The 26,102-nt window shown below is 32.8% G+C and overlaps 2 protein-coding genes across 2 annotated transcripts in view; both read left to right on the forward strand.

Moving 5' to 3' along the window:
- Positions 1-6,840: 6,840 nt before the first annotated feature.
- The window catches only part of LOC120330659 (uncharacterized), a 313,252-nt gene continuing 293,990 nt past the window's right edge, over positions 6,841-26,102 (forward strand). Inside the window, exon 1 of the mRNA XM_078114033.1 lies at positions 6,841-7,370. Coding sequence (XP_077970159.1) covers positions 7,203-7,370 — 168 coding nt within the window. The 5' untranslated portion in view covers positions 6,841-7,202. The remainder of the gene's footprint in view (positions 7,371-26,102) is intronic.
- Positions 13,099-25,699, forward strand: LOC144424412 (uncharacterized). The gene is made up of 10 exons (XM_078113741.1): positions 13,099-13,158; positions 13,867-14,046; positions 14,711-14,825; positions 15,917-15,992; positions 17,350-17,432; positions 19,523-19,786; positions 21,366-22,157; positions 22,582-22,673; positions 23,149-23,242; positions 23,685-25,699. Exons 1-9 carry the CDS (start codon positions 13,099-13,101, stop codon positions 23,209-23,211), a joined length of 1,725 nt encoding a protein of 574 aa, XP_077969867.1. The 3' UTR covers positions 23,212-23,242; positions 23,685-25,699.

A 26,102-nucleotide genomic window follows, 5' to 3' on the forward strand; every position in this document is an offset into this window, starting at 1 on the left:
TTTCAACCATGAACACCCTGGCACAGCCCTGAACCCTGACCCTTTCTAACAAGCACAATGCCTTTTCGAGTATAGATTACTCGTCTCTGTCTCTCTCTTTTTTCTGTCCCATAATATTCAATCTGTGGCAACTACAATAATTCAAAATGTCTCTCAATTTTACTTCTATTGGGTTCAAGGTAACTCTCGGTGCGGCGACTCATGACAAAATAAACTCATCACCGATCTAAAATACCATGCCAATCAACGGATATAATAATGCGAGGTAAACTACCCGACTATATTTAGTTTTGATATATAGCGCTTGTGAGAATTCGTTATTGTCAGAGAAAGATCTGGCATAAAATCGAAGAAAGTATATTTAATTAAGTACAATTAAAATACATATAAAAGTGTATTAGCAAATCAAAAATACATATTCATCGCCCAATAATCTCCTCGGTGCGGCTCCTAAGTCAGTCGTCGAGATTTCGCCACTCCTTAAAAGAGCCGCCTCTTTCAACATATATGTAAGGGTTTTTCTGTTGGATAAAATATTATATCCATGATCGATATACAGATTTAAAATGGTATTGGACATAAAAGGGTGTGGCAAATGCCCGATTACATTTTGTTTTGATTCGTATTCTTGCGAATTAGACCAATATTAGCTGTCCCTGTAACTCTTACTCTCAATTAATTTTAAAATATCACCCTTTGAGTAATTCGTAAGTCTGCGTCCTACAGAAAAAAAATTATTTTAAGTCTGTAGGTTTAGAACACTACAGGTGTGCCACAGGCACAAAGAGTTTATGAGAATCTTGATTTATGGAGAATAAACAGCAAAATAAAGATTTTAACAGTCTAAATTAGATGTCTAGCTGGCTGATACAATCTGAGATTCAAACAAAATGCAATCGCAAACGTCATTAGCGACTTTATTTTTCAGCAGTAAAGGGAAGGGGAAAATTCCACATGCATAATTACTATTAAAAAATAAATGTTAGGCAAACATGTGCATGAATTCATTTGCACTTCTCCATTTTTTAAACTGTATTTTTGACCTGGTGGTTGTCCAAAGGTATTGATAGTGAATTTTGGAGACGTTAGGCAAACCAATGAGTCTGTAATTGTTTTGTATTTTTAACACACAGTAAATAATTTAGTAATCAATAGTGAAGAAGTACACGATTGATTGAAGTTTTAAGTGTATCACGTTTAGGGAAAAAGTACATTGAAGCGCAAGAAACATATATTTATTACGGGTTAGTTTTACTTAAAACTTAGTTTGACCAGGTATTGCAAACCGAGTGGAAAAAGGAGAATGTATGATGACCAGTATTCGAGTATGGCTTTATACATACCACAGTAAATGGCGAAGTAGTACTCGAATGCAATTTATGCCTAAACAATCTGAGCAATGACCTATGAGAACAACACTCTTACAGCTCCATCTTAATATAAAGCAACCTGCCGATCACAAAAGCATTTTTCAAAGCAAAAATGTGGGGGCTCGAAGTTTGTAAAATTTTTCAAAAGGTGGCGCGGTTCAAAAAGTTTACGAACCACTGCCTTAGAATGAACACTGCTAGGCTCAAACACTTGGTGAGTCAATTGGTTGAAATTTTTTTAAAAAATGACTCATCTGAGAATGATCTAAACATTTTTTTTTTATTCCTTTTATTTCAATCTTCGAAATATTGAGTTTTTCTTATTGCTTTTTATACATCAATGTTGTAGTCAGGGCGAGTTTAAACAATCGGAGCCAGCCCTAGGCTATGCTATATATGAAGTATTTTTTACCTATAATATCATAAAAGTGTCATGTAATCCATTGTGATGTCATCGTAAGCCATTTTATGTGTAATGTGCATTACGTCATACAGAAACTTTGAATTGTGCGGAATATGACATTTTAGTTGCAGGCAAGAAATATGCTCTAATTTCTAAGTATATGGGATTGCAGGTTTATTTTAAAAATGCTATATGAAATTTGGGCTGTGATAATGCACCAGAAAACCTGTTTACAACCGTGAGAAGTATAGGTGTGTGACTGGTAATGGTCTGATTGATGATTTGAAAAAACATTGAAAAAATTATCGCTGCATGTTTTGAAATGTTTGGTCTACAATAAAAAAGTTCCGAGACAGTAAAAATATATTAATTTTTAGAAAAATTAGTTTAGCTAAATATCGATACTTTTCTTATGCAATAAATAAAAGTATTATTGAGTAAAAATTAATTTTAATTAGTTTTCTATATATTGGCGTCAAAATGAAGGAGTAGAATTTTGATTTGAATTTTCAATTTTCTTTTTGAGCAAGGCCGTTTCAAGCGGTCACTGTGATAAGAAAATGCTGTTCAGAAATAATATTCCTAATCAAGCTTTGTAAGTTTATTCAAAAATATCTTAAACAAAGCATGATGAAATTCTAATGGGTTAACTGAATGTTTTGATCCATATGTTATTGCTCTGAACAAGGCTCTGCATAACCAGTCACTGATACTTGAGATTCGTTATGTAAATCATCCAAAATAGTGTTTTTGAACAACTAAATTGGGGACAATTTAAAAATTGGGGCCAAGAATACATTGTAGTCATTGTATAATAAATGAATATGTTTCAGTGATAAACCATTGATTATTTGATTTTCTATATTTTACATTTTATATAAATTGAATAAATGCCTTTTTAGCCATATTGTGAGATTTGATTACCTGATATGATAATTTTTGAATGGAACTATCCTAAATTATTACTAAAATCAACAATGATTAGAAATGATGTTTGTAATTAATTTTAGTTCAATTACTTTTGAACATTCTTGGGCTCATATTCAAAATCATGCTTAACAAATCCAGATTCATTGTTTGAAGGTTCTTTAGAATCCACTGTGATATCATCATAAGCCATTCTATGTTCAGTGTATATTAATGTTTCTCAACCTAGAGGTCGTGATCCAAAGCTAGTTTTCCTGAAAATTTTCTTGGGGTGTATGTTTCAACAGCAAAGACCTAAAAGTTACTAATTCACATTTTTTAGTACTGTAATTTTTATCGTTTATTCTATAATTAGTATTGAAGTGTTTCTCAATAGTAATTGTTTATGTCGGAATTATCCCCACGTAAAAAATCTACATGCCATTTAATATTTGAGTATATCGTTTAGTCACAATATTTAACGAAATTTATTTGAAGAAAAAAAAAAATGGATTGGTGGAAAAAAGGTTGGTAATCACTGAACTATGGTGGCCCATCGTTGTCACGCGTAAAATTGAAAAAAATAAAATAAAAAAAAAATAAAAAACTTAAAATAAAAGTAAAATAAAAAAATTGTTGTAAAAAAAAAAAAAGATAAAAAAAAAAAATGAAAAATAAAATAAAAACGGAATAAAAAAAAGCAAAAAAAAATTGAAAAAAAAAACGTGAATAAAAAGAAAATAAAAGGGTTGACAACGATGGGCCGCCTCGTGGCCTATCGTTGTTACGCGTTTTTATTTTGAGAAAATTTGCTTCTGCTTGGGACCAAGACCAACGTTGTCATGCATATTCCTACGCGCACAAACGGTGTTCCCTGGGTTTCTGACTCACTACTGATTTTCTTGAGCAATATTCAATAAATTCAAAACGAAAATGTTCTAGAAATTCTTCATGCTACAAGTTCAACTAGAAGTAATATATTTATATTAATGATAAGAGAATATAGAATTGAGTACAAAAATTCGGAAAATTTGTTTTTACGTGTAGAAGGTAATTGAATTGGAGAATGCTGCTCAACTAGCACAGACTTGAATTAATAGAAAAGGACTGTGTGCATAAAGTAGCCTATTTAGACTCGACAGTCGGCTCTAGCCACTACTGTCTGATCGTACAACTACGAGGCTGGAAGGCGATTATGGTTAGACCTGATTTCAATGGAACGTGCACGTCGGCATGTGCATACGGTATGCATACCGTACGGCATACCGTACAGCCGTAACGTACCGATCCAGACGAATGATAAATCGCGCGGACTCAACCATTTATTTCAATCCATCCCTCGATTCACCATATTCTACTAGACTATCCGTATCTCCCACTCGTTTCATAAGTGACTGTATGCTGGGTACCGGGTACGATCAGACGGTATCGGTATCGCACGAGTGTCCGGACAGCTGAGCATTTAGGTAGCATTCTTTTTTCAGCAATTTTTTTTTATTTTTTTTTTTATGTTTTTTCACAACTATTTTTTATATACTTTTATTTTAAGTTTTTTATTTCATTTTTAATTTTACGCGTGACAACAATGGGCCACCATACTGAACTATATGTCATATATAATTTTGTAATTGTGTAAAAGTCAACATTTTAGTTGCAAGCTAAAAATATGCTCTATTCACCCAAATAGATGGGATAGCAGATTCATTTTAAAATGATTCATGAAACTTAGGCTGTGATAAAACGTCATTGCAGTGGAAAATCTTTTCCTATTTGTGTGAAGTATAAGAGTGTAACGGGGGATGACTCAATTGACAATTCAATTTATAAAAAATCATTGAAAGTTGCATTCATTTTCTCTCTGAGCAAGGTTTTTTTCAAGCAGTCACCGTGATAAAAAAAGCTGTACAGAAAGAATATTTCTAATCAAGCTTTGCAAGTTTATTCAAAATTAGTATTCAGTATTTTAAGTGACTTTCATGGAATTCTACTTGGTTAACTGAAAGTTTGATCTTTTTGTTATTGCTCTGAACAAGGCTCTACATAACTAGTCACTGATACACGAGGTCCGTCAGGTTCATAATGAAGACAATTATTAAGAAAATGAAATAATTGAATTTTTCAGAAAACAAACAAACAATGAGCTGTCATTGTATATCAAATGAATACGTTTTAAAGATAAAACAATGGATTAAATAATTTTCTATTTTTTTTTCAATTTTCATGAATTAAATCAGGGGTGCGCAACCTTCAATACAGGAGGGTCATATACAACCAACTCGGTGAAACCGTGGGCAGCACCTTTATTTAACATAGGCTTTCTAGTAGTTGCAGACACAAAAATTTTGGATATTGATCTTATTACATGCGTTGTTCGCTTCGCACAAGTTAGCTGTTATGACCTTGGGCATATTTACTAAATTGATTTCAGTCAGGTATGGGCTTTACAACGCAAAGGGTTTAGAATTACTCGCACAACTAGATGGAACTAAATTTAAAACTTGTTTTGCGGGCCACACAACATTCAGAATAGCACTTTTCCGCAGGCCGCACAATTTTTCCCTGTGTGCCGCACTTGTCTCGCAGGTTGCAGGTTGCACAGCCTGGAATTAAGAAAGGCCTTTTTGGTCAGATTCAATATCTCAATACGAATATTTTGGAAAATAACTTTTTTATATTATTTTTAAAATCAATAAATAGAAATGTTGATTGCAATCAATTTTAGAATGAGTAGTTTTGAACATTACTGGGTTTACACACTTGGTGAGTCACTTGGTCAAAACTTTTGAACCAGCTTAAAGTCATCTGGGTTGTGATCGCAAGCACAATCCTCAAGCTTAGCTTGATTATGCTAATTGATGAGATTTTGAGATTTCAACATAGTTTACTATTTAATGATGTGAACTTCATCGAATTCTATATATAGTTGAGAAGTTAGAAATGGAAATAGATATTTACGGCTGTTTATTGAAACTAAACATTGCAATTCAGCTGGATTTAGACTGAGCAAATTTACTTCAACTGATGGCCATGAAATAATAATTCATAAGCCACAATGAATATCAATATACTTAACAGTTGAGAGTGGAGAAAACATCTTGCTTTGACAATGTTTGAACAAATTCTGAATACAGTTTGGATTTGAAAATTTTTCTATTTGTTTTTGACAATTTTGTATTTGTCTTATAAAACAGCTGAATAAATCATTCAAACCTGCTCTCTTCATTATAAAATGAAAATATCCCACTCTGGTCATTCCACATTATAATAGGTGTAAAAGTAAATACAATACCTAACTATTTGAGCAAATTTTTATTAATATTTGGTTTTTCTGTTTTGTGAGAGACATAAAGATGCTTCAAATAAACACAATAATTTGATTCTGAAATACGCCAAATAGTGTATAGTATTTTTTCTTTTATTATTATTCCTGTTTGATATAACTTAAACATAATATGATGAAACAATATACAGGTTAATTTTTAATATTAAATCCTACATGATGTGTTTCCACGACTTTACTTTTTATAAGGCTCTAGGCTAGCAGCAGCTGATATTTAGTGAGCTACTACTATATATTAGAATTTAGCTATATAACTCAAATTACTATATATATTATATATTAGTTCGAACTATGGCTCAAACAAAATTGTTTTGTGTTGAATATAATTTGGGGAAGACTTATTGAATACATATCAAGCGAAACATCAGACAGATTAAATTTATATAATAAATTCCTTAGGATGTGTTTCGGGTCTCTAGTTTGAACAAGGTTCCCGACAAGTGGCAACTGTGATTTAGTGAGATACTACTATATATAGAACAGTTGTTCCCAACTATTTATTGCTTGTGGATGTGACCCTTTCCGGAGACTGTTACCATCCCAGTGGCATTTATAGCGTTATTTCGATTGGTAGATTTTAAATCCCATTATGTTCAAATAATTCATGCTCAACAAAGCTATGAAAATATAAAAATCAGTGGGTTTATCTTGTCAATTGAATAGTAAAATTAATTTCACGCTCAGTATTGTGGACCCTGTGAAATAAGCTTATCAATCTATGAAACTAAACAAATCAGGGAGTTTTCCTTGTGAAGGGTTAGTAAAATCAGTTGTACACTCAGTATTGTAGCCCACGAAGTTCAAACCCTAAAACATTCAGACAGTGGAATGGTCATAACACTAATTTGAGTTAGTGACCTTTTCAATTTTAGCAATGCTATTTCATTCACTTAGGATTTCAAAAACTAAAAACTATCATTTTAAATTCATCTTTGTTGCCAACACATGTGAAAATCTGACAGCCCGGATCCCAGTGCTGTTCCCACCTTAGATGCCAATGCATAATCTGTTGCTGATTTTGCTATTTTAATTCACTTTTGAAATATTTTATCTTTCTTTGCCCAAGATTTAAAGTTTTGAGCAGTGGCTTTTATTTTTAAAAGATTTTTACATTTTGCCCAACGAGATTATTTTTCAACAATTTTATTCTGATCTTAAATCATTTTATGTTTTATTATAGATCATGCGGTTGTGGCTTGCGGGCAACACAAACATGGGAGTTGAAGGTTTATCATCAGTTGGACAAATACTTTCCAATCAATCCTGTGTTGAATACTTGAACATTCAAGAATGTAACCTGTCACCAGATCAACTACAAGCCTTCAAATCATCCTTGGGAAATAACACAGAGGTGTGACAGAATGATCTACTCATAGTAACTTTTTCTTTAGCTCCATTATATAGCAATATCTGTAAGGTATTGTTACTTGCATTTCGTTGAGTAAACTATCATGGAAAGTTAAATAAAATGAAGGATTCTTAACTGACTTAGAAATAAATTCATTGTTTCCCTGATTGGGCAATTTTGGTAAAAAGGGAAGGAACATCTAACTACCGGGGCATAATTAGGTTAACAATATTGTTTTTGTGGAAAAGGATTAATTTTAGAAATATTGTAATAGTTGGGTTTTCTGTTATTGTATTTTATACATTTATGCTAGCTGTAGTCAGGGCGGGATTTAGACCATGAGAGCCAGCCCTAGGCTATGCCATTTGTGAAGTGACTTTTAAAATATGAAGTCATAAAAGTTCCTTACAATCCACTCTGATGTCATCATGAGCCAAACTTAGGCTGTGATAAAACCTTATTGCACTAGAAAACCGGTTTCTATTCATGAGAATTATATGTGTGCTAAGGGGAATGGCTCAATTGATAATATCAAACATTACCAAAATTATCATTGCATTTTTTAAATTTAAATTAGCTATATGTATATCAAATCATAATTTTTTTATAATAAAAAAGTAGCATTATTGAGTAATAACTATTTTATTAATTTAAATTAGTACGGTATACTATATACCAGGGGTCACCAACACGTTGCCCACGGGACCATATGAGTCGCCTGCTGGTCTGTTTTAATAGAACTGAAATAACGGCGCTTATCAGTAAGCAACATCTATTAATTAGGCTTCCCGCTGCTTGTCAGCAGGGAACCTATTGTATTCCTGTGTTTTATTATTATTTATTATTATTATTATTTTTTTTTCAAATTGGTCCTACAAACTTGAAATTCACCTCAAATGTGCAGAAGTTCTCAGCTAGCAATAAAATGCAAATTTTATGCATGACTGACCACGCTTTCACGCTCCAGTGAGCAAAACGCGTATTCAGTTTTTTTGCAATTCCTCAAAATTGATACATGGTATTGGGTTGAAATTCATAACAATGATTGATGGACATGTTCCGGATACAATATGTCAAGGATACGCATGAGTGACCTCGGCGATACGCTCCAGTGAGCAATATAGGATTTTACATTTTCATCTTCTTCTCGAGAACGACCCTACTTAGAGACTTGAAATTCACATCACATGCAGACAATAAGTCCCCCATCATAATTTGCAAATTTTATGCATGAATGACCACGCTTTCACGCTCCAGTGAGCAAAACGCGTTCTCAGTTTTTTTGCGATTTCTCAAAATTGATACATGCTATTGGGTTGAAATTCATAACAATGATTAATGGACATGTTCCGGATACGAGATGTCAAGGATACGCATGAGTGACCTCGGCGATACGCTCCAGTGAGCAATATAGGATTTTACACTTTCATCTTCTTCTCGAGAACGACACTACTTAGAGACTTGAAATTTACATCACATGCAGATAATAGGTCCCCCATCATAATTTGCAAATTTTATGCATGACTGACCACGCTTTCACGCTCCAGTGAGCAAAACGCGTCTTCAGTTTTTTTTACGCGGGAAGCCTGTTAAAGCTGCACGCAGCTCTAGTTTTATTCTTGCTATTCTTGTTTAAACTTTATGTGAAAAATGGAAATGACAATATATTAATTTTTGTAACGGTCAGCCTCTTCTATAGGTGACATCGGTAATGTCACATGTCATTCCAATTATGACATCACACACACTAGGTCAGCTGGAGCTATGCGTGTCGTTCATTTCTAACCTTTTTTAATGGAACTTGGACATGTCAAGAATTATTGAGCAACATTCAGCCTTGATGTGGGACAGATGGAGCTTAAATTTGTAACACTGCTAAATGACCTCCACCTCATAGCCAATCAGGGCCTGACACACTTTAGGGCTCTAGTTGACACAAAAAGTGTCGTGGTGTATGAACAAGACTCACTCAGAGTTTCGTTGTCAAGTTGCAAACTAGATGCAACACAAGAGTGGAGAACATGCAATACCAGGTGTCCCACGTACTGATGAGGAATACACAGATTTGGTCTTGGTTGGAAATATGATATTCACGATTTGTTAGATGTGTTGGTAAAATATAGCATTTGATAGCACATCTCCTTTGCTAAATACCATTAATATCAAATTGGCTCTCCTTAGCTTAGTTGGTACTCAGAAAGTAGCCCGCTGCTTTATAAAGGTTGGTGGCGTCTGCTATATATTGTCTTCAAAATTGAAGGGGTAGAACTTTGATTTGATGACTTTTTGTTCAAATTTATTTGCCGAAATTTGGCTTGAGGCCTGGTTTTAGCCTACCTTGCATAATGCTAAATCTGGCGGTTGCTGTAGTATTCTGTTATTCACTGAGAATAAGTGTAATGCAAATATTAAAGGCCTCAATCTTTTTAACCTCAGTTTAAGATATTAGAACCTCGTATGAGTAATATTTAAATAAAGCTTTATGACATTTTAATAAAAAAAAACTGTAGGTTTTCGATTCATCAATTTTTCTCTGAGCGAGGCCCTTTCCAAGCAGTCAATGTGATAAAAAAAAATACTGTACCGCAAGAATATTCTTAATCAAGCTTTACAAGTTTATTTAAGAATATTTTAAACAAAGCTTTCTGGAGTTGATGGGATAACTGAATTAATTAATATATTTAACAAATAATTATTTAATATATTTAACAGTTAACACAATTAATATAGTTAACAGTTAGTTACAATAAAGACAATATCTTGCACAACCAATGATTGAATTACCAAATTCTGAATACAATTTAGATTTGAAAATTTTCTTTTTTTTTGAAATTTCTGTATTTGTCCTATAAAACAGCTGAAAGAATCATTCAAACCTGCGCTTCTCATTATAAAATAAAAGTTTTCTACTCTTGTCATTTAACATTACAATAAGTGCAAAACTAAATATGGTAATTGACTATTTGAGCAAATTTTTATTAATATTAATATTTTATTAAATTTTTAAGCGAATTACTGTATAAACTATATCTTAAATTATATCCGAATTTTCTAGTTTGGAATTCCCTACCGAATTTATTACACCCTCATTTATTTACAAGGACATAGGATTTAAACTTGAAATCTTTGGACTGTGGCACAAACATGCTTGATATATTTTGAACATAACTTGGTGAAGACTTACTGACTATGTATTGCATGAAAACTCAATGCAGTTTTATATATCAAAGCCTTCAAGATGTGTTTTCATGTCTTTAAATAGTAATTTCTTCATATTGTGCTTTCTTACCTCTACTTTGAACAAAGCTTTACGCAAGTGGCAACTCATATATGTTGAAATGATACTATATAACGCGAATGAAATTATGGTTGAATTATGTATTTCTGCAGAAGTCTGACCTTGGTCCAATGAAACATAACAGAAATATATTTGTGTGTTACGAAACTTTTGAATCCCTAATTATTTAAACGTGAATAAAGATAAACATACACATAACCCTGGAATTTTTCTATAGGGTTTCACTATGAACGTCTCACTATTTTTAATTCTTCAGAAGCCAATGCCGTCATGAATTGCACTTTTAGCACACTGTTTTAATTTCCCGTACTCCTCACCCCTTAAAAAGCTTGGCTGCACCCCCTGAGCCTAATTGAGTGTTGAGGGTTCAAAACTACAAAAGAAAAACGCTGCGCATGATGAATATTCTTGATCAATTGACATGGCTTGCAGCATTTCAATTTCATCCAATGGTGATTTTTTTATATTGGGGTCGAGTTGAAAAATCGAAAAAATATTCTGAAATTTAAACCATAGTAGGTGCTTGCAATTCCTCTCAATAGTGATTTTATATCTATGTATATTGTATTATATATACAATACCGTAGAAACTACCAGATTTTAGAACTTGAGCAAAGGCCATAGGTTAAAAAAATTTTGATTTTCGAAATTCATACCTACAAGTTTGAGTGAATTTGGTTTTCTGAAAATCTGTGTGAAAATATCTATATTTTTATAGCTTTAATCTAGTCTGGTGTTATGAGACTTGACTCAAGTCGAGTTCAAAATTAATTCTAGTTTTAAATCGATAAGCAATTTTTGGATGAAGTACTTATTGTCACTCAAATCTTATAGTGATAATTTATAGTGAGCTTATAGTGATAATAACTTGAAATAGGCCCTGTTAATATCAAAGTAAATATATATTGAAATATTTTGTTCAAAAAAAATTCACTTTACCTTTTATCTTTATGATGTCATAATTGCTCAAGTGTCCATTGTTGTGAAGTCAGAAAGTCTGTGTGTTTCGGTAAAGTTTGTGTAGTTTGTTTTGTTTTTGCATTCAATAGATAGGTATATGAAATATTACTTGCATATTTGACATCAAAATTTAGGAGTATCCGGGAAAAACTTTTTTTCAGGAAATAACGTTCATAATTCTATTTTGATTCACAAATGAACCAATTCTAAATTTCCTTACAGATCAAGGAGTTGTGGCTGCATGGCAACACAAACATCTGTGTTTTAATAATAGATTTCAGGCCAACTTGTTTGTATAAAAATTTGTTTGAAATATTTAATGATAAACTTGGATCCAATGAACAATTCGTTTATTTATTTCGGTTATCTTCCAAGCTCAGTTAATTTTGCTTGAAATTATAAAACAAATAAGCAAAGTATCCTTCTTTTCTTGAGCATTCATTAAATATATTTTTCAACAAAATTTTTTATTGGATACTTATTCACACCTTTCACTCTGAGCAAGGTACGGATAAGCATCCACTGATATCTGTTAAGGTTACTATTTTTGAAGACCTTAAATTTTTTTCTCCGGCTTTACCCACTCAATTTATTACACATTGAATCCGAGGTGTGTACCCTGTGATGCAAACATATTCAAGTCTAATGCTTAACTGCTATGTCATCACACTCATGCATGCAAACCTAAGATTCTCGTGTTGTCCTATCATCCTAAAAAGTTGCTTTTTGGTAAAAGTGTTCATGAGTAAGAACAAGATAATCAAATCGAAATTATGGAACAGATTTCAAAAAAGAAATAATGAGAATTAATAACAAATCCGAAATTCTATTTATTTCGAACAATACAAATTATATATCTTAATTTAATATGGAATTTTTTATCTGTGTGCACTCGTGGGATGGCATATTGCAATTTTTCACTCATGATAGCATCACAAATGCTGGTGCACCCAGAGTTTGAAAAGTCACTACAGTATATTCTCGCATAATATTGCGTACAGATTTCACAGGGCTAATTTTGTTAAATTGCCAGTTGTTTCGTTATTGTTTCATGATTATTCAAACACCGATATTATGTTGGTAAACTGTATTTTTACTAATTTTCTTCATCTCACATGTATTCAAGTGCAATCAGGCTCCTATTAATATATAAATAAAAGAGGTAATCTGCAACTCGAATTTTTGATTGAAAATATCGGAGTGTTAAGACCAAAAAGCTATTCTAGGCATTGTAAAATTGTAAAATACCCAAATTGTGTGTGCATAGGCACATGTTGTGTTCCGTCAGGAAATATACTATATTCACTGTTGAGCAATTCAATTAGCCATTATTGAATTCCCGCAATGCGGCACACAACGTTTTCCTTTCAATAATTTTTCCAATAAATATGGTATTGTTCTACAATGGTATGTACTTTTGAGATTTTTCATCGCAGACATTGGAATTTTTTTAATCAATATCTTTATAAAAAGATGTCAGTCAGTGTTGCAAAAAATATGATGAATGCGCAAGATCAGAAAAATGCAAATCAAGTCTGACTATAAGTTGGCAATTTATAATGTATTTTTATGACTGCTAATTGTAGTATTTCAGTACCATGGTCCGTGGTATTTTAGCTCAGTAATGCTTTTATATTGTCACCAACACAGAATATAAAATCGAGCAGTTTCCCAAGCATTCTCATGTCTGCAGTTTGGCATGGCTTTGTTGTAATTCCTTAATAGTTGGCAGCTAAGTATTGTCAGCTATGCTGAATTGTGCTTTGATCCAATAGCATTGCTCCAATTTCACTGTGATGAAGGAAGAATATAATTCCAGCTTGATTATTAGCTTATTTACCCAAAGGTCAAACAGTCTCTCATCTCCTCACCAGTTATTGTGTGAGCATTTCAATGTTTCGTTCAGTAGTCCTCGAGAATCTATGTTTTCTACAAAATCGAGGTTTACAAATTTTAAGATAAGCTCAAAATAGGGCTATGGTCTAGAGATAAGTAAATTGCCTCCATTCAATTCTTATAAACACAAATTATTTTGAACATTTATTGAGCATGCATTTTTCATTGCAAACCTTGTTAAAGACTTCAACTTTTGATGTTTTTTACAGATTCTGAAATTTTTCGACATCAGGCTCTATTTTAATATTACAATGAATAATGTTAGATTGAACAAACTATGACGAATATAACTCTTATGCATTTTATTCATGTCTGATTGTTCTTTGTATTTGTATATTTCAACAGATTGATCACTTGGATATGAGTGAAAGTCTATTTGAACATCATACTGCATATCATGAAGATATTGTTGCATTCGCAAATCTGCTTCCTAATGTAACAGAGGAGTTGGTGTTGTATGGATGGAACATTGCAGATGAATATGAAAAAATATTACAGAATCAATTGGATGAAATTGGATCTGAGGTTTGAAAACAAAATATAGAACATAGGTCAAATAAAATAATATAACAAATGAAAATTAAATTGTTAAGGTAATAACAAAATATTATCATGGTCAATTTGATTGTGTTGCGCATCATGTTTAATATTCACTTATTACAATAAGGGGCGCTTCGGTAGTACTTGTATCTTGGTACGAATACTTCAGGAGCACCCAATAAGATTTATTTATTTTCCAATAAATAGAACAATATGAGGCAATGTGAATTTTTTAATCCCCAAATTGTATAATTTATTTTTAATTACAAAAATTTAAGCATATCAAATTAAGTTATCACCAAGATTTATTCGTGTTTCTGTTTCGCCAAGCAAAGATCTAAAATTATAGAGTGAATTGGATTTGCTAGTATTTCACAATAATCATTTTTATGAAATGCGATCAATCAAGTGTGGACTGTCAGTTTAGTGAGTTGTCAAAGATGGCATTATGTACGCAAGTTTGGAAAGTTTTTCAATTAATTGAAAACTTCTTAGATTAGGCATCAGAATTATTTAGCAAGTATTTGTAGTTTCAATGTTAACATCTCATTGACTACTAACATGGTAATTAATAGATACCATTCCGGCTGCCATTTATTATCATGACCATTTTGCGATAAATACATATAAAAGAGTTTATTCTTTACAGAAATTAGAGATTGAGCTGGATGAAAAAACACTTAAAAGTCAAAGAAAACCTGCAGATGAAGCAACTAATGTAACTCTCAAACAAAATCCAACTTTGTCTTCAGAATCAGAATTTGGTAAATCTTAGATATTTTTCAAATAGAATTACCGTATTTATTCAATTATAACGCGCACTCGTGTATAACGCGCACCTTTAAATTTTGAATGAAAATTGGTATAAAATTCTTTTTTTTATTTTTTCTCTACTAACTACTGGTAAGCACATAAGGTAACTCCAATCTCTGACATTTGTCTCTGGTACATTGAATTCTCTAGAAGCTTTTCTATTTCCATGAGTTTCCGCATAATCAACAACCTCCAGTTTGAATGCAGCCCTATATGCAGAACGTTTTTGTCTTGCCATAATAGATAATTGGTAATATATAATGGGTATCTACAGTACAGTACGATAATGGCAAATAAATATTCTCAACGCAGCGGGAATGTCAAACGCATGCTGAGCTGTCGCATGTGCGTGTGCTTGCACGAAATCGAACGCTTGCACGAATGTCAAACGCACGCTAAGCTGTCGCATGTGCGTGTGCTTGCACGAAATCGTCCTGTATTGGAATGTGCATGCGCGAGCGCACGCACGTTTCAGATGTTTAAAACCACATTTTCAATACCGCATTTCTCAGACCTCGTGTATAACGCGCAGCATTGATTTTTGCCTAAAATTCAGTTCAAAATTTTGCGCGTTATAATCGAATAAATACGGTATACAGTGATAAATGAGTAACAATCAATGTTGCATTAGTTCTGTCTGATTCCTTATATAATTCTTATTCATTATTTTTATTCTCATTTTCAATCTCAAAAATGACTGGAATTTATAGTTTATAAAATTTGCTGTTTAGCTGCTGGAGTTGGCACATCTTGCAGCACATTAAACCATAAGATATTTTTAACAGTTTTTGTATTTAAACTGCATTGTAGTGAATTAAAATAACTATTTATTCAAAAAATGATTTTTACTTTGCTGGGATATCAGAAATTGTACTAAATCTAGAGTATCTAAAAATATTTGCTTGAAAAATATTGAAGTATGTAAATATAGTTGTTTCCAGGCTATTCATTTACTATTTGTTTGACAATATTAAATAACTTAAAACAGTTATTAGTGTTCTAAATAATTGCTTTTTAGTAGTTATATATTTTCGTTTCTAAGGGGCCACATCACGAATTAGCAATTCAGAGAGTACTGAAGAAAATATGGAGATTTCAAAAGAAGCTAAAAGCCCAAGGTTAGATCAAACAGTAGTGTGACTTTCAAACATGACTTACATTTGTAATTTATAAGTAGGCATGGCATAATGGCCTACTGATTAAAGCATTAGGAGATTAAATCCCATGCCCACCACCTGCATGTGTGTAATGTATTAGGCAGTAGCAATGTTGAATCAGAAAGATTATTTTCCATGATTAGCACACACACAGCAGTGGCCTGCTTTGACATGGCTGTGTAGTGTGTGAACTGATGTACGGTATTTGTATTGCCTAGAGATATTTCTGCACAACGATGATTTGGCTCAGACATTTAAGCCTGCGTGAGTGCAAGTGCGAAATGCATTTATCAACAATGCAACAACCTGATTGAATATTTTGTTATTTTAACATTTGTTTGAATATTTGTTATTTAATTAAAGGAACTGGAGTCAAACTTAAAATTTCAACGCAAACAAAACAACTGTTATCTCTGATTTTTCAAAATATAAATTCAATAAAAGATCTATATCCACCGGGCACCAGATAATTCCCTATAATTTTTGATCTATTTATTCGTTTTGTATGTTTCTGTTTTCGTCCCCCAAACGTTTCATTCAAAATCCATTCCTGCTGCAGAACATGTTGTTTTTTTGTGTTAAAAATTTCAAGATCGCCTCGAATTCCATCAAATACAATAGGAAAATACTCCATCCGAATAATGAATTAACTAAATTTTTTATCACCGTGTTTGAGTCTTTATCGCTTTGTGAACTGTTAATAAACTTATATCGGCACTCGAATCTGTTTGGGCCGAAATGTCTGGTTTGAAACGTACTTGACCATGACAATAGTAAATAAAACACTATACTCCACCTTGCTAATGACACAAAATCAATTTTGTTTTATTTGACGCATGTGATAGCGTATTGACAAAATGCACTAAAAATAGTTCTACTATATTGACTGTACAGAGCAATTTGCGATGATCAGCTTCTCATGGACTTTTATAATAAGTCCCATTTGGCTCGTATCCCTTTCGGAATCGTATGCCCAAACGTTTTTTTTTTTCAGTGTTTTGTCTGCAGATATGATTTATTAAAATCTTGTTTTAAATATTAATTATCCATTCCAAATGCCTCAATAAACAAATTTATTTTTGTCACTTTCTAGTAGAGATTTTGTGTTGATTCCTAATATCCATTGGTATTCAATTCTCTCCATAATTTCAGTCTTAGTTTTTGCTCTGTATATAATTGTCAAAAGATTCAACGAAATTATACTAGCAGAGCATAATTATTTAAATTTGATTTAATTAATAAATAGCAAAACCAACTTTATATAAATATAATGATGACAAAAAAGAAAGAATAATTTTACACTGTTATTTTGTTTTAGAAGTGAACTCCTGATGACTGAAAAAGAAGCAGAACAATCAGATAAAGAAGTAACTGAGCAAGCTGCAAAGCAAACTCAGCATAGTAAGTTAGCTAGCTGTATTTATATAATCGGGCAGCATTATGAGTAACATAGGGATCAGCTTCAAATTAATGATTTTCGTTGAGAAAGCTTGTAATTAAAATGATGCACTAAATCACCATTGGTTTCATAAAATAAAAGAAAGTATAGCAATTTAAATTCCACATTTTCAACTCAACAGTTATAGTCATGTTCAATGGAAACTTAACAGTTCCTAATTATGAAGAATGGAAATATTCAATGAATAATGGAGACTCTTTGACCAAGTCAAACACTCACATAAATTGTTTTGTGTAACAAAATGTGAGGGGTCTAGACTGCAACTCCCTATGCTTTTGCTCTTGTTGATCTGTTTTTCAATAATGCAGAAATGCAATTTTGTGACCTTTCAACTGACTGAGGTCAGAATTTATTGATTTAGCCTATAACACTTATTCTCTTTGTCTTGTACTAACACCACATGAGTAAAACGCTAGTCAATGAATCTTCCGTAGTTCAAAGACGAATAATTAAAAGTAATCGACCAATTACTCGATATTTTTCTGGAACTTCGAGATCTGCATTTATGAATCTCGTATTGGGAATTAAGACTGCAATGTTGTTTAGTAACACTTGGTCATGTAAAACTTCATTTTAAAAACAAATAGAGAACAAATATAAACATCTTCGTCTTCAAAGTCAATGTCTATCACTTTATTTATGGTCTAGATTTTATTATCCCGGCAAGTTGTCGCTAATAAATTTGAAGCTAGATTTTTCATTTTTTACAAACTCCCATTTTTTATGCAACACTTATTTATGTTATGTAAAGCAAAGCACTGGTATTACTTAAGCATTATAAATCAAAAAATCTATCTTCAAAAAATTGGCCCAAGCAGGAATAGAACGAAACTAAAGTCACCAACCCTGCCACAAAAACTTGTTTCCGCAGTTTTGTCAGCCATGTTAAAATTAGGCTTGCGCAACCAACTTCGGGGATCTAGCCACACAAAACAATTTAGTTTTCACGTGCACAATGAATCAAAAAGTTTCCATAATGGAAATTTACTCAACATTTTAGTGGGACACTCCAACTTTTGGGTTCTCGTATAATTTGTTCCCATGAGCTTTGACAGAAGCAACTCTCAAATGTTCATCAGTCAGCTCACTTCTATTATGTACTTTACTTTATTTGAGCGCTTTTCTAACTATTGGATTAGTATTTGTTTTGATGGGTACAAATCTGATTATTCACAAGGGCCAAACTACCGGTAATTGGCTTGGCGGGCTGGGTTGTGGCTCACATGTGACCTGTCACCCGCTCTTGTTCTAAATTGAAGAAGGATTGGTTAATAGCTATTCAGACATGATTTGTTTATGAACGCTTCTAAACTCAGAGCTCAAATAGGATTTCCCAAAACTGAGCACTGTAGCCACAAAGTAAGCTACAATACCATGAGGGTGTCATATGTGTCATTTTTGATGAGCTTCATCGTACTCTGTATTGACAGATGGTGGTAAAATTGATAGCAGCTCCCCAGTAAACACATTTTAGTAGAAATGGCAACAAAAACAATGCCTTTGCTTTAATATGACTAGAAAGTATATTACTTTTAGTCCTAGTGTAATCAACCACTCAAGATCGCACATTGTTGACCACTGATTAAATGTATATAATTATATAACAGGGGTGTGAAAAATTAAAAATACTAATTTCAGAAATGACCAACAGTTTTTTCATGTGAAATTAAATATTTGAATTGAGACTATTTACCTGAAAGAGAAAAATCTAGAAACTCATAAAGTAACCATTAGACTTGATCTCTAATACAAAGTGCAATTAGATGGTTCCTAGGAAATAGTTTTTATATAACAATTTTGCAAAATACTTTATTTTGGGTGATTTGATGTATTTTATTTTGAAAAGAAATGATATGGAATTGTTTGGTTATTTTTTCAATTATTCTTAATTAAACTGTGAAATATTCATTGGTTGTTCGAATCATTTTTCCAGTCAGTATGTGTAATTAATTGCGCAATATTTTTGTTATTACATCTAAAATGTTCTATTTATAGACAGTTGTATCAGACTAAATCACTACTTTATTTTTAGCTTTGTCACAAATTGAAGATGTTTCATCTCAAAGAAGCGGATCCGACATTCTCTTGACTTGGAATGAAGTACCGGACAGCAACGTTCTATACAACATAGAAATCTTCTGTGATGATGTGAAACTTGGAGAGACTCACACTACAGAGATTTCTCAGTATAGAATGAAGTCACCTATACTTGGTAAAACATATCGTTTTCAAGTCTGGGCAAAGGATAAATGGGGAAACTCTGGCCTCAAAACACAGTCAAAGAATCTTATCAAATGTAAGTTACGACCATTATTCATTAAATGAAGTAGCAATCTTATAATTCATCTTGTTTGTTGTTTTAATAAATAGTCAGTGAGTGTATCAGTTCAGTGTTGGGCCATCATTCCCATTTTCATTCTGAAAACATATGGGTGCAATTTGCACTGTTCCTGTAATGTTGTTCAGATAACATATTAAATGATCATCTTGGGCCATCATAGTAGGTTTGGGCAGACTCGAGTAACTCTTTGGAATAACAAAAAAAAAGTAATCAAATGTGGTTTGGCATACATATCAATGTTGTTTTAAAATGTCAAATTTCGTAGCTTTTTGCATTAACAATTCAAAACAAGACATTTTCATGTTGACATCAACGTTAAAAATATATTATTGAATCCAAGTTTAACTTTCAAAATATTTTTACGCAACATAGAAAAAATACTGTGTGACACATTTCACTTATTTCACGGCTTTTTAAGAGAGCCACTGATACGAGGACTCTAGAAACTGCAGCGGTTTGACTTGTGACTCGATTGTTCAGTGACCCGTCTCATGACAGTTACTCAGCCTGTAACACAAGCTTTAAAACTTCCCAGGAAAGAGACTTGACTCAAGAATTGGATGTCTCGTAATTCTACTTTGCTAATGACCCAAGTTTTCAAATTGACAACCAGTAACTTTAAATTTTTGCATCAGGATCTTTTCTAAATATAGCTAAGTAGCTCTGATTTACAGGATTTAGTGCAATACTAAAGTGTTTCCAATGGATAAGATATAATTTACATATCTGTCCCGGGGGAAAGGAAAGCCGATAAGGCAGATAATAATAATAGCTTGCTCTATCCATCCAAAGAAATACTTCTGCTTCAATACATGATAAAATACCCACTTCTCACTCCAACTGCTTACGGTATTACGTTTAATTCCAGTAATTAGCAAGAGTCATCTTCAATTTTTAAACAATACTTTCAGTGTCTCTATCATCTCGTTTTATAGCCTATGACTCCTTTTTCCCAATAAATATTTGAATATTAAAACTGGTGTCGAAATGTTACATCAGACTACTTAGAGCAAGGGTTCTCAAAATTCTTGTATAATGTGGGCACATGAAAAGGTTGAGGTTTTTGCGAAGACCCACCATAATCTTATCACAAAACACATTGTTACTTACCGATTAGTGTTCCTGAGTAAATTCTGACCTCCTGAAGTATGTGCACCAAGATAGCGCACAACCTGAACATAGTATGTGTACCAGGTTAGGGTTCAGGCTGTGCGGCATCTTGGTGCACATATGGTACACATACCTCAGGAGCCTTGTCTTATTTAATGAATGGGTTGTTTTTGCTGCATTGTATTAAGACTTATAGATAATGTCATATTTGAATTATCGTCTTATTGCACATTTTGGCGCTATGTTGTTAAATTTTATTAATGCCGTTATTGTTTCTTTGGATGGTTCCAAAATTAGCCAAGTCAGCATTTCAATAAGTAAAAAAATAAATAGGCTATGGAACCATGAAGTTTCTCTTGTGGAGCTTTAGAGAACCATCAGACCACTTTAATAAATGCTTAAAAAAGCACATTACTTTTTTTAGGGGAAAACATTGGAGTTGCCGGTGGCTCCATGAGATTGAACGAATGCAAAGTCATGTTTCCTAATGGAACTTTCGACAAACAAACAAAGGTCTGGATGTCGGTTGGGATCGATAATTCAATATGCCCAGAAGAATACATCGGTATCACACCAGTTTTGGATATCAGTGCAGATTCTGAATTGCTCAAAGATGCAATCGTGCAAATTCAGTCATGGTGTGTCGGTCTAGAGAAAGACAAAATTGACATATTACATTTTTCAAGTAAAACTGACTGGGACATTATTAATCCTGACCGAATCACAGAGAATAACAGCATAGAATTTCGATGCAGAAAATTTAGTCGAGTTATGGCCCTCATCAGGTGGTTGCTATTTGGAACAGTGGAGCTTCTTATTGAACATCGTCTCTATATTCTAAACAAAAACCAATTTCATTTCACATTTTTCACTTGTGGTGAGACTGTTCCAAGCAATGTCAGATCTGACTTCCAAGACCTAGGAGCACAACTTGTGCCTATTCGACTTCCCCAAATCTTATTACAAACTGGAGACAGAGTTCACATTAAACTCCAAATTGATGGCGGGCAGGAAGACTTGCATTTTAATTACCTTAATGGCCATACTTTCCTGGTAGACAAAACATTTGTTAGAAAGCAAAGAAATGAATACATGTTCCGTCTTCTCCCCCCTCTGGAAGAATATCCCCAACGTAACATAAGATATGAGATGGTTAAGGAAGGTGATGAACCTGAATTTTGCAATCGTGATTTTGATTTCCCATTAGAACCAATAGGTGAGTAATTCATGACACTGGTGGATAATTCACACAAATATCTATATCTCAGAGGCACAGCAGGTAGCCATATCATGTTGTTCACTCTTCATTGTTTCATAGGGGAGCTAGTTATGAATAATTACTGAAAGGGAAACGAATGCAATATCATCCTCGCTAGCACCCTCGTATTATGTAAAGTTAATGTTTATTATCTGAATTTTCTATTTAATATTTCTGCATATTGAAGTCTTAAGGAACGTCACACATTAGCTGCGTAATATCTTGAGCGCTTACTTTTACCAATATTATATTCATCTGTAAGTAACATTAGCTGGATACATCACGCTTTCAGGAGGTATTTTATAGATATGACCATATATATATATTTAGTTTGATGTTAAAAAAATATCTTTCACATTACACATTTTATTTATATTTATAGAACGCAGAGGACCTCCACCTATCAACTTTGCTGGAGCAAATATTGGGAATCTGCATCTACCGGATGGAGGAAATCAGAACAATCAGCAAATAGTAAGATTTGATTATTATTTATTCTCAAATTTCTATAATTATAAGTATTCATATGTCTCTATTCAACTATCTCTTACAAGATGTAATAGACAATTACAGGCTCGGCAGTGTGGTGCATCATGATAAGTGTTATGTTATACGCTGGCCACCATACCTCTGATTACCATGCGTGGGGTCGCATCTCGTGGGGGAGGATTGTTGGACTCCTCGCCATGGTAAGGTGGTTCAAATAAGAGGTGGTATCGGATTTTCCTCCCCAAGATAAATATGTAAAAGTTATTTCATGTTGATACCAAGCCCCAAAATGTGATGTACCTATACTTATTGAAACTTTGCTATACCATGAGATCAGGAACTGTGGGATATTCAACCACTAAACCATATGGAACAATCTGACTGATATTTGTCTGCATTTTTATAGCAGATTAATGATGACAAAAAATATGCCAGACAGTAAAATTGAAATTTTTTTAAGGGGCAAAATGAACAAGAAGAAGCTGGTGCAGCAGGTGGAAACCAAGCAATAGAACCACAATAGAATGAACCTCTATAACATGAAAATGATGACGGTACGTGAATCACCATTGACAAAAACATTCCTTCAGCTTCACAAACTTGACTTCTTGTCTTTTATATCCCTGATGAGCATTTTATATTTCTAAAATAATTCTTGGAGGCATATTGGATGAAACTATAACTCATTTTGTCTTCATGATTTATGTTTCCCCTGAATTTTCAGTTTTCGATATGTCCACTGTGCTGTGAGTAATTGGCTTCGTTTTTGAACTTGGTCTTTACATATTTGTGGACGATCAATTACCCCTGAAATATTATTATGTTTGCAGGAATTCAACCAGGTTTTCCCACAATTTCATTTGTAATGAACAGTATTTAAGATTTGTGAATGTTGCTTGTCTAATGCCTTATTCAAACATCACATAAAAAATTGTTATGATATTCCTCTACTGAGGACAGTTTTCAGCATCATCTGAATAAACAATTTTTTTTCAGATTCCGATGATCTTCGTTAAAAGCTACTTTAAAAGATGAGAAGTTTCTCGAACTGAACACATTCTAAAGACATTGCTAAGATACAAATTCTGCACCGACATGCCACAAACTTTTACTGTCAAATAACGTTTAAAGAGTTCAACATTAAATTTCTTCTATAATCTCAGACTGAATGACGAATGATCCTGCGGTTCATTATTCCGCAACACATTATGGAAATGCACATGTATTGAAGGGATTAAATTTTAGAAATATTACTCTTGAAGACTGTTATTGATTGTTCAGTAATAGTAGAATTAAGGCAAAAATATTATTTTTTTTTTGTGTAAAATGCTGACTTTGCAAAGACTTGGATTGTAGAAACCTCGTCTGGGCCGGTTTTAGACCGATTTTATCAAATTGGGCCCGCATCTTGAAGGGGCTCCGCATGGTCTTTATTCTGTGTTATTCGATATGTTACAAAAAATTAAAATTCAGCGCCACATATACTTGACATAACTGATTTAGTGCTCCTAATATCCCACCGTATTCAATGAACAATTTATTTACCATTTAATCCTCGATATAAATGTTTACCGCATTTGCGGAAAAAACAATAAAGGCATCCACATTACCTTAAATTTATTTTATATAAAGTACCAAACATCTATAAATATTACTATGAAGAGTAGGGACCCTGTCATCAGATTTCTAATTGGCCCCACAGTTCCTATCACCGGCCCTGAACATACCTTAGTAACTGACTCTTGGTCACCTCCCTTCAGCAAAGATTCCAGTCATCCCTCACAAGATTTGACCTCTCCCTGGTGGAATGATATGTATCTGGGCAGCCAATAATCTTGGTAGGATGAGTGTTTAGGGTAGCCATTACAATTTGTTGAAAAAACGTTATATTTAATAATTCAGAGCATTTTGTGAAATTCTACACCAAATTCTGATTTGTATGTTTTCACAGTTGTCTCATACAAGTCCTTGTATTTCTAGAAATTTTTGATTATTTTTCCCTATTATTTTTTAAAATTACGTGCTGCATTAATGCTTTAGTCTTTTATGTACTATTTTAGTTAACTGTAACAAACTCATTTTAAGCTTTTCCAGAACTTCAGTCCAATATATTTAATATGTGTATTGTTTTTATGTTGGCCAGATTTGGAAGTTTATATGTAGTTGCAATTTTTATGGTATTTCAACTTTCATTATTTGTGTCATTTTTTCTCGTGATTGACAACTGCTTTTCTCAATCTCGCTTGATTTGAATCGCCCTTTATTTTTACTGTATATAAGTATTCTTTGCAACTTTGTATATTTGCTTGATTTTTGAAATATAAAAAAAAATAAAAAAAGCCTCAAACTCAAAAAAAAAATATTAAAAATGAAAAAACAAAAAAAATTCAAGCTTCTTACACATGAAATTTTACTCAGAAATTTAATTACTCTATGAACATAGTTACAAATGACTAATGAAGTGTCAAAACCTCACAAGACTATAAAGACTTCTAGTGTAGAATAACTCAATGCATAATTTTTTGTTTCATGGTTATGTATTAAAGTTTGTAGCATTATTTCCGGTGCTCCAGAAGTGTGTGTACCAACATGGGGTTAAATAATTTTATTTGCTTATTTTACTTACATCAAGTTGTGTAAAGGGGCTGAAACCTATGAGCAGGGGTAATGTTCAATATGCCAACACAGACAGTCCCCGAACTCGTAATAGAAATAAAATAAGGAAAATCAAAATAAAATTATAGCCTAACCTTAACCTGGTACACATACTTCGAGAGTACCTTATTTTCTGTATATCCATGTATTCCGTTTTTTTTTCGTATTCAAATAGTTAATGGAATTGAAAAAAGGGCAAGGGACATGTATTGAGCTAATAGTAACTCTTTTTAAATATCCATTGTTCAAATTTTTCATGTGAAATGCATTCTACCTTTTCCTCGTATGTTTTTGTCAACTACTGATATCTACTATTTTTGTGTGTATTTCAAGAACATCTCTATAAAGTTTGAATATCACGATATGTTAGCAAACCCCCAACTAGTTATGAAAAAATGCTAAGCAGGTTTGGAATGGATAACTGTTAGAATTGGGTGATTGATTTTGAATCTTGCTTTATCATGTGGTTCGGCATTTTGTTCCCAACCAAAAAAAATTGGTAGCTGAAAACTTTATCGAAACCCAGCGTCACTTTTCCTCTAATCTATATATAAGTGATACATGTAGCATATTACAATGATCTGTTTTGCGATGCTTATTGTAAATTTCAGCATTTATTATGTAAATCAGCTTTTGACATTTTCATCCACTGCAATCAGCTTTTCTTGTTTATCGCGATTGAGAATACTGTACTGTTTCTGTATTAGAATGAAATAACAGTCGCATAAATAATTCAACTAATCCAACCCTACTGTATAT

Source organism: Styela clava, chromosome 6, assembly GCF_964204865.1.
Source record: "Styela clava chromosome 6, kaStyClav1.hap1.2, whole genome shotgun sequence".
NCBI lineage: Eukaryota > Metazoa > Chordata > Ascidiacea > Stolidobranchia > Styelidae > Styela > Styela clava.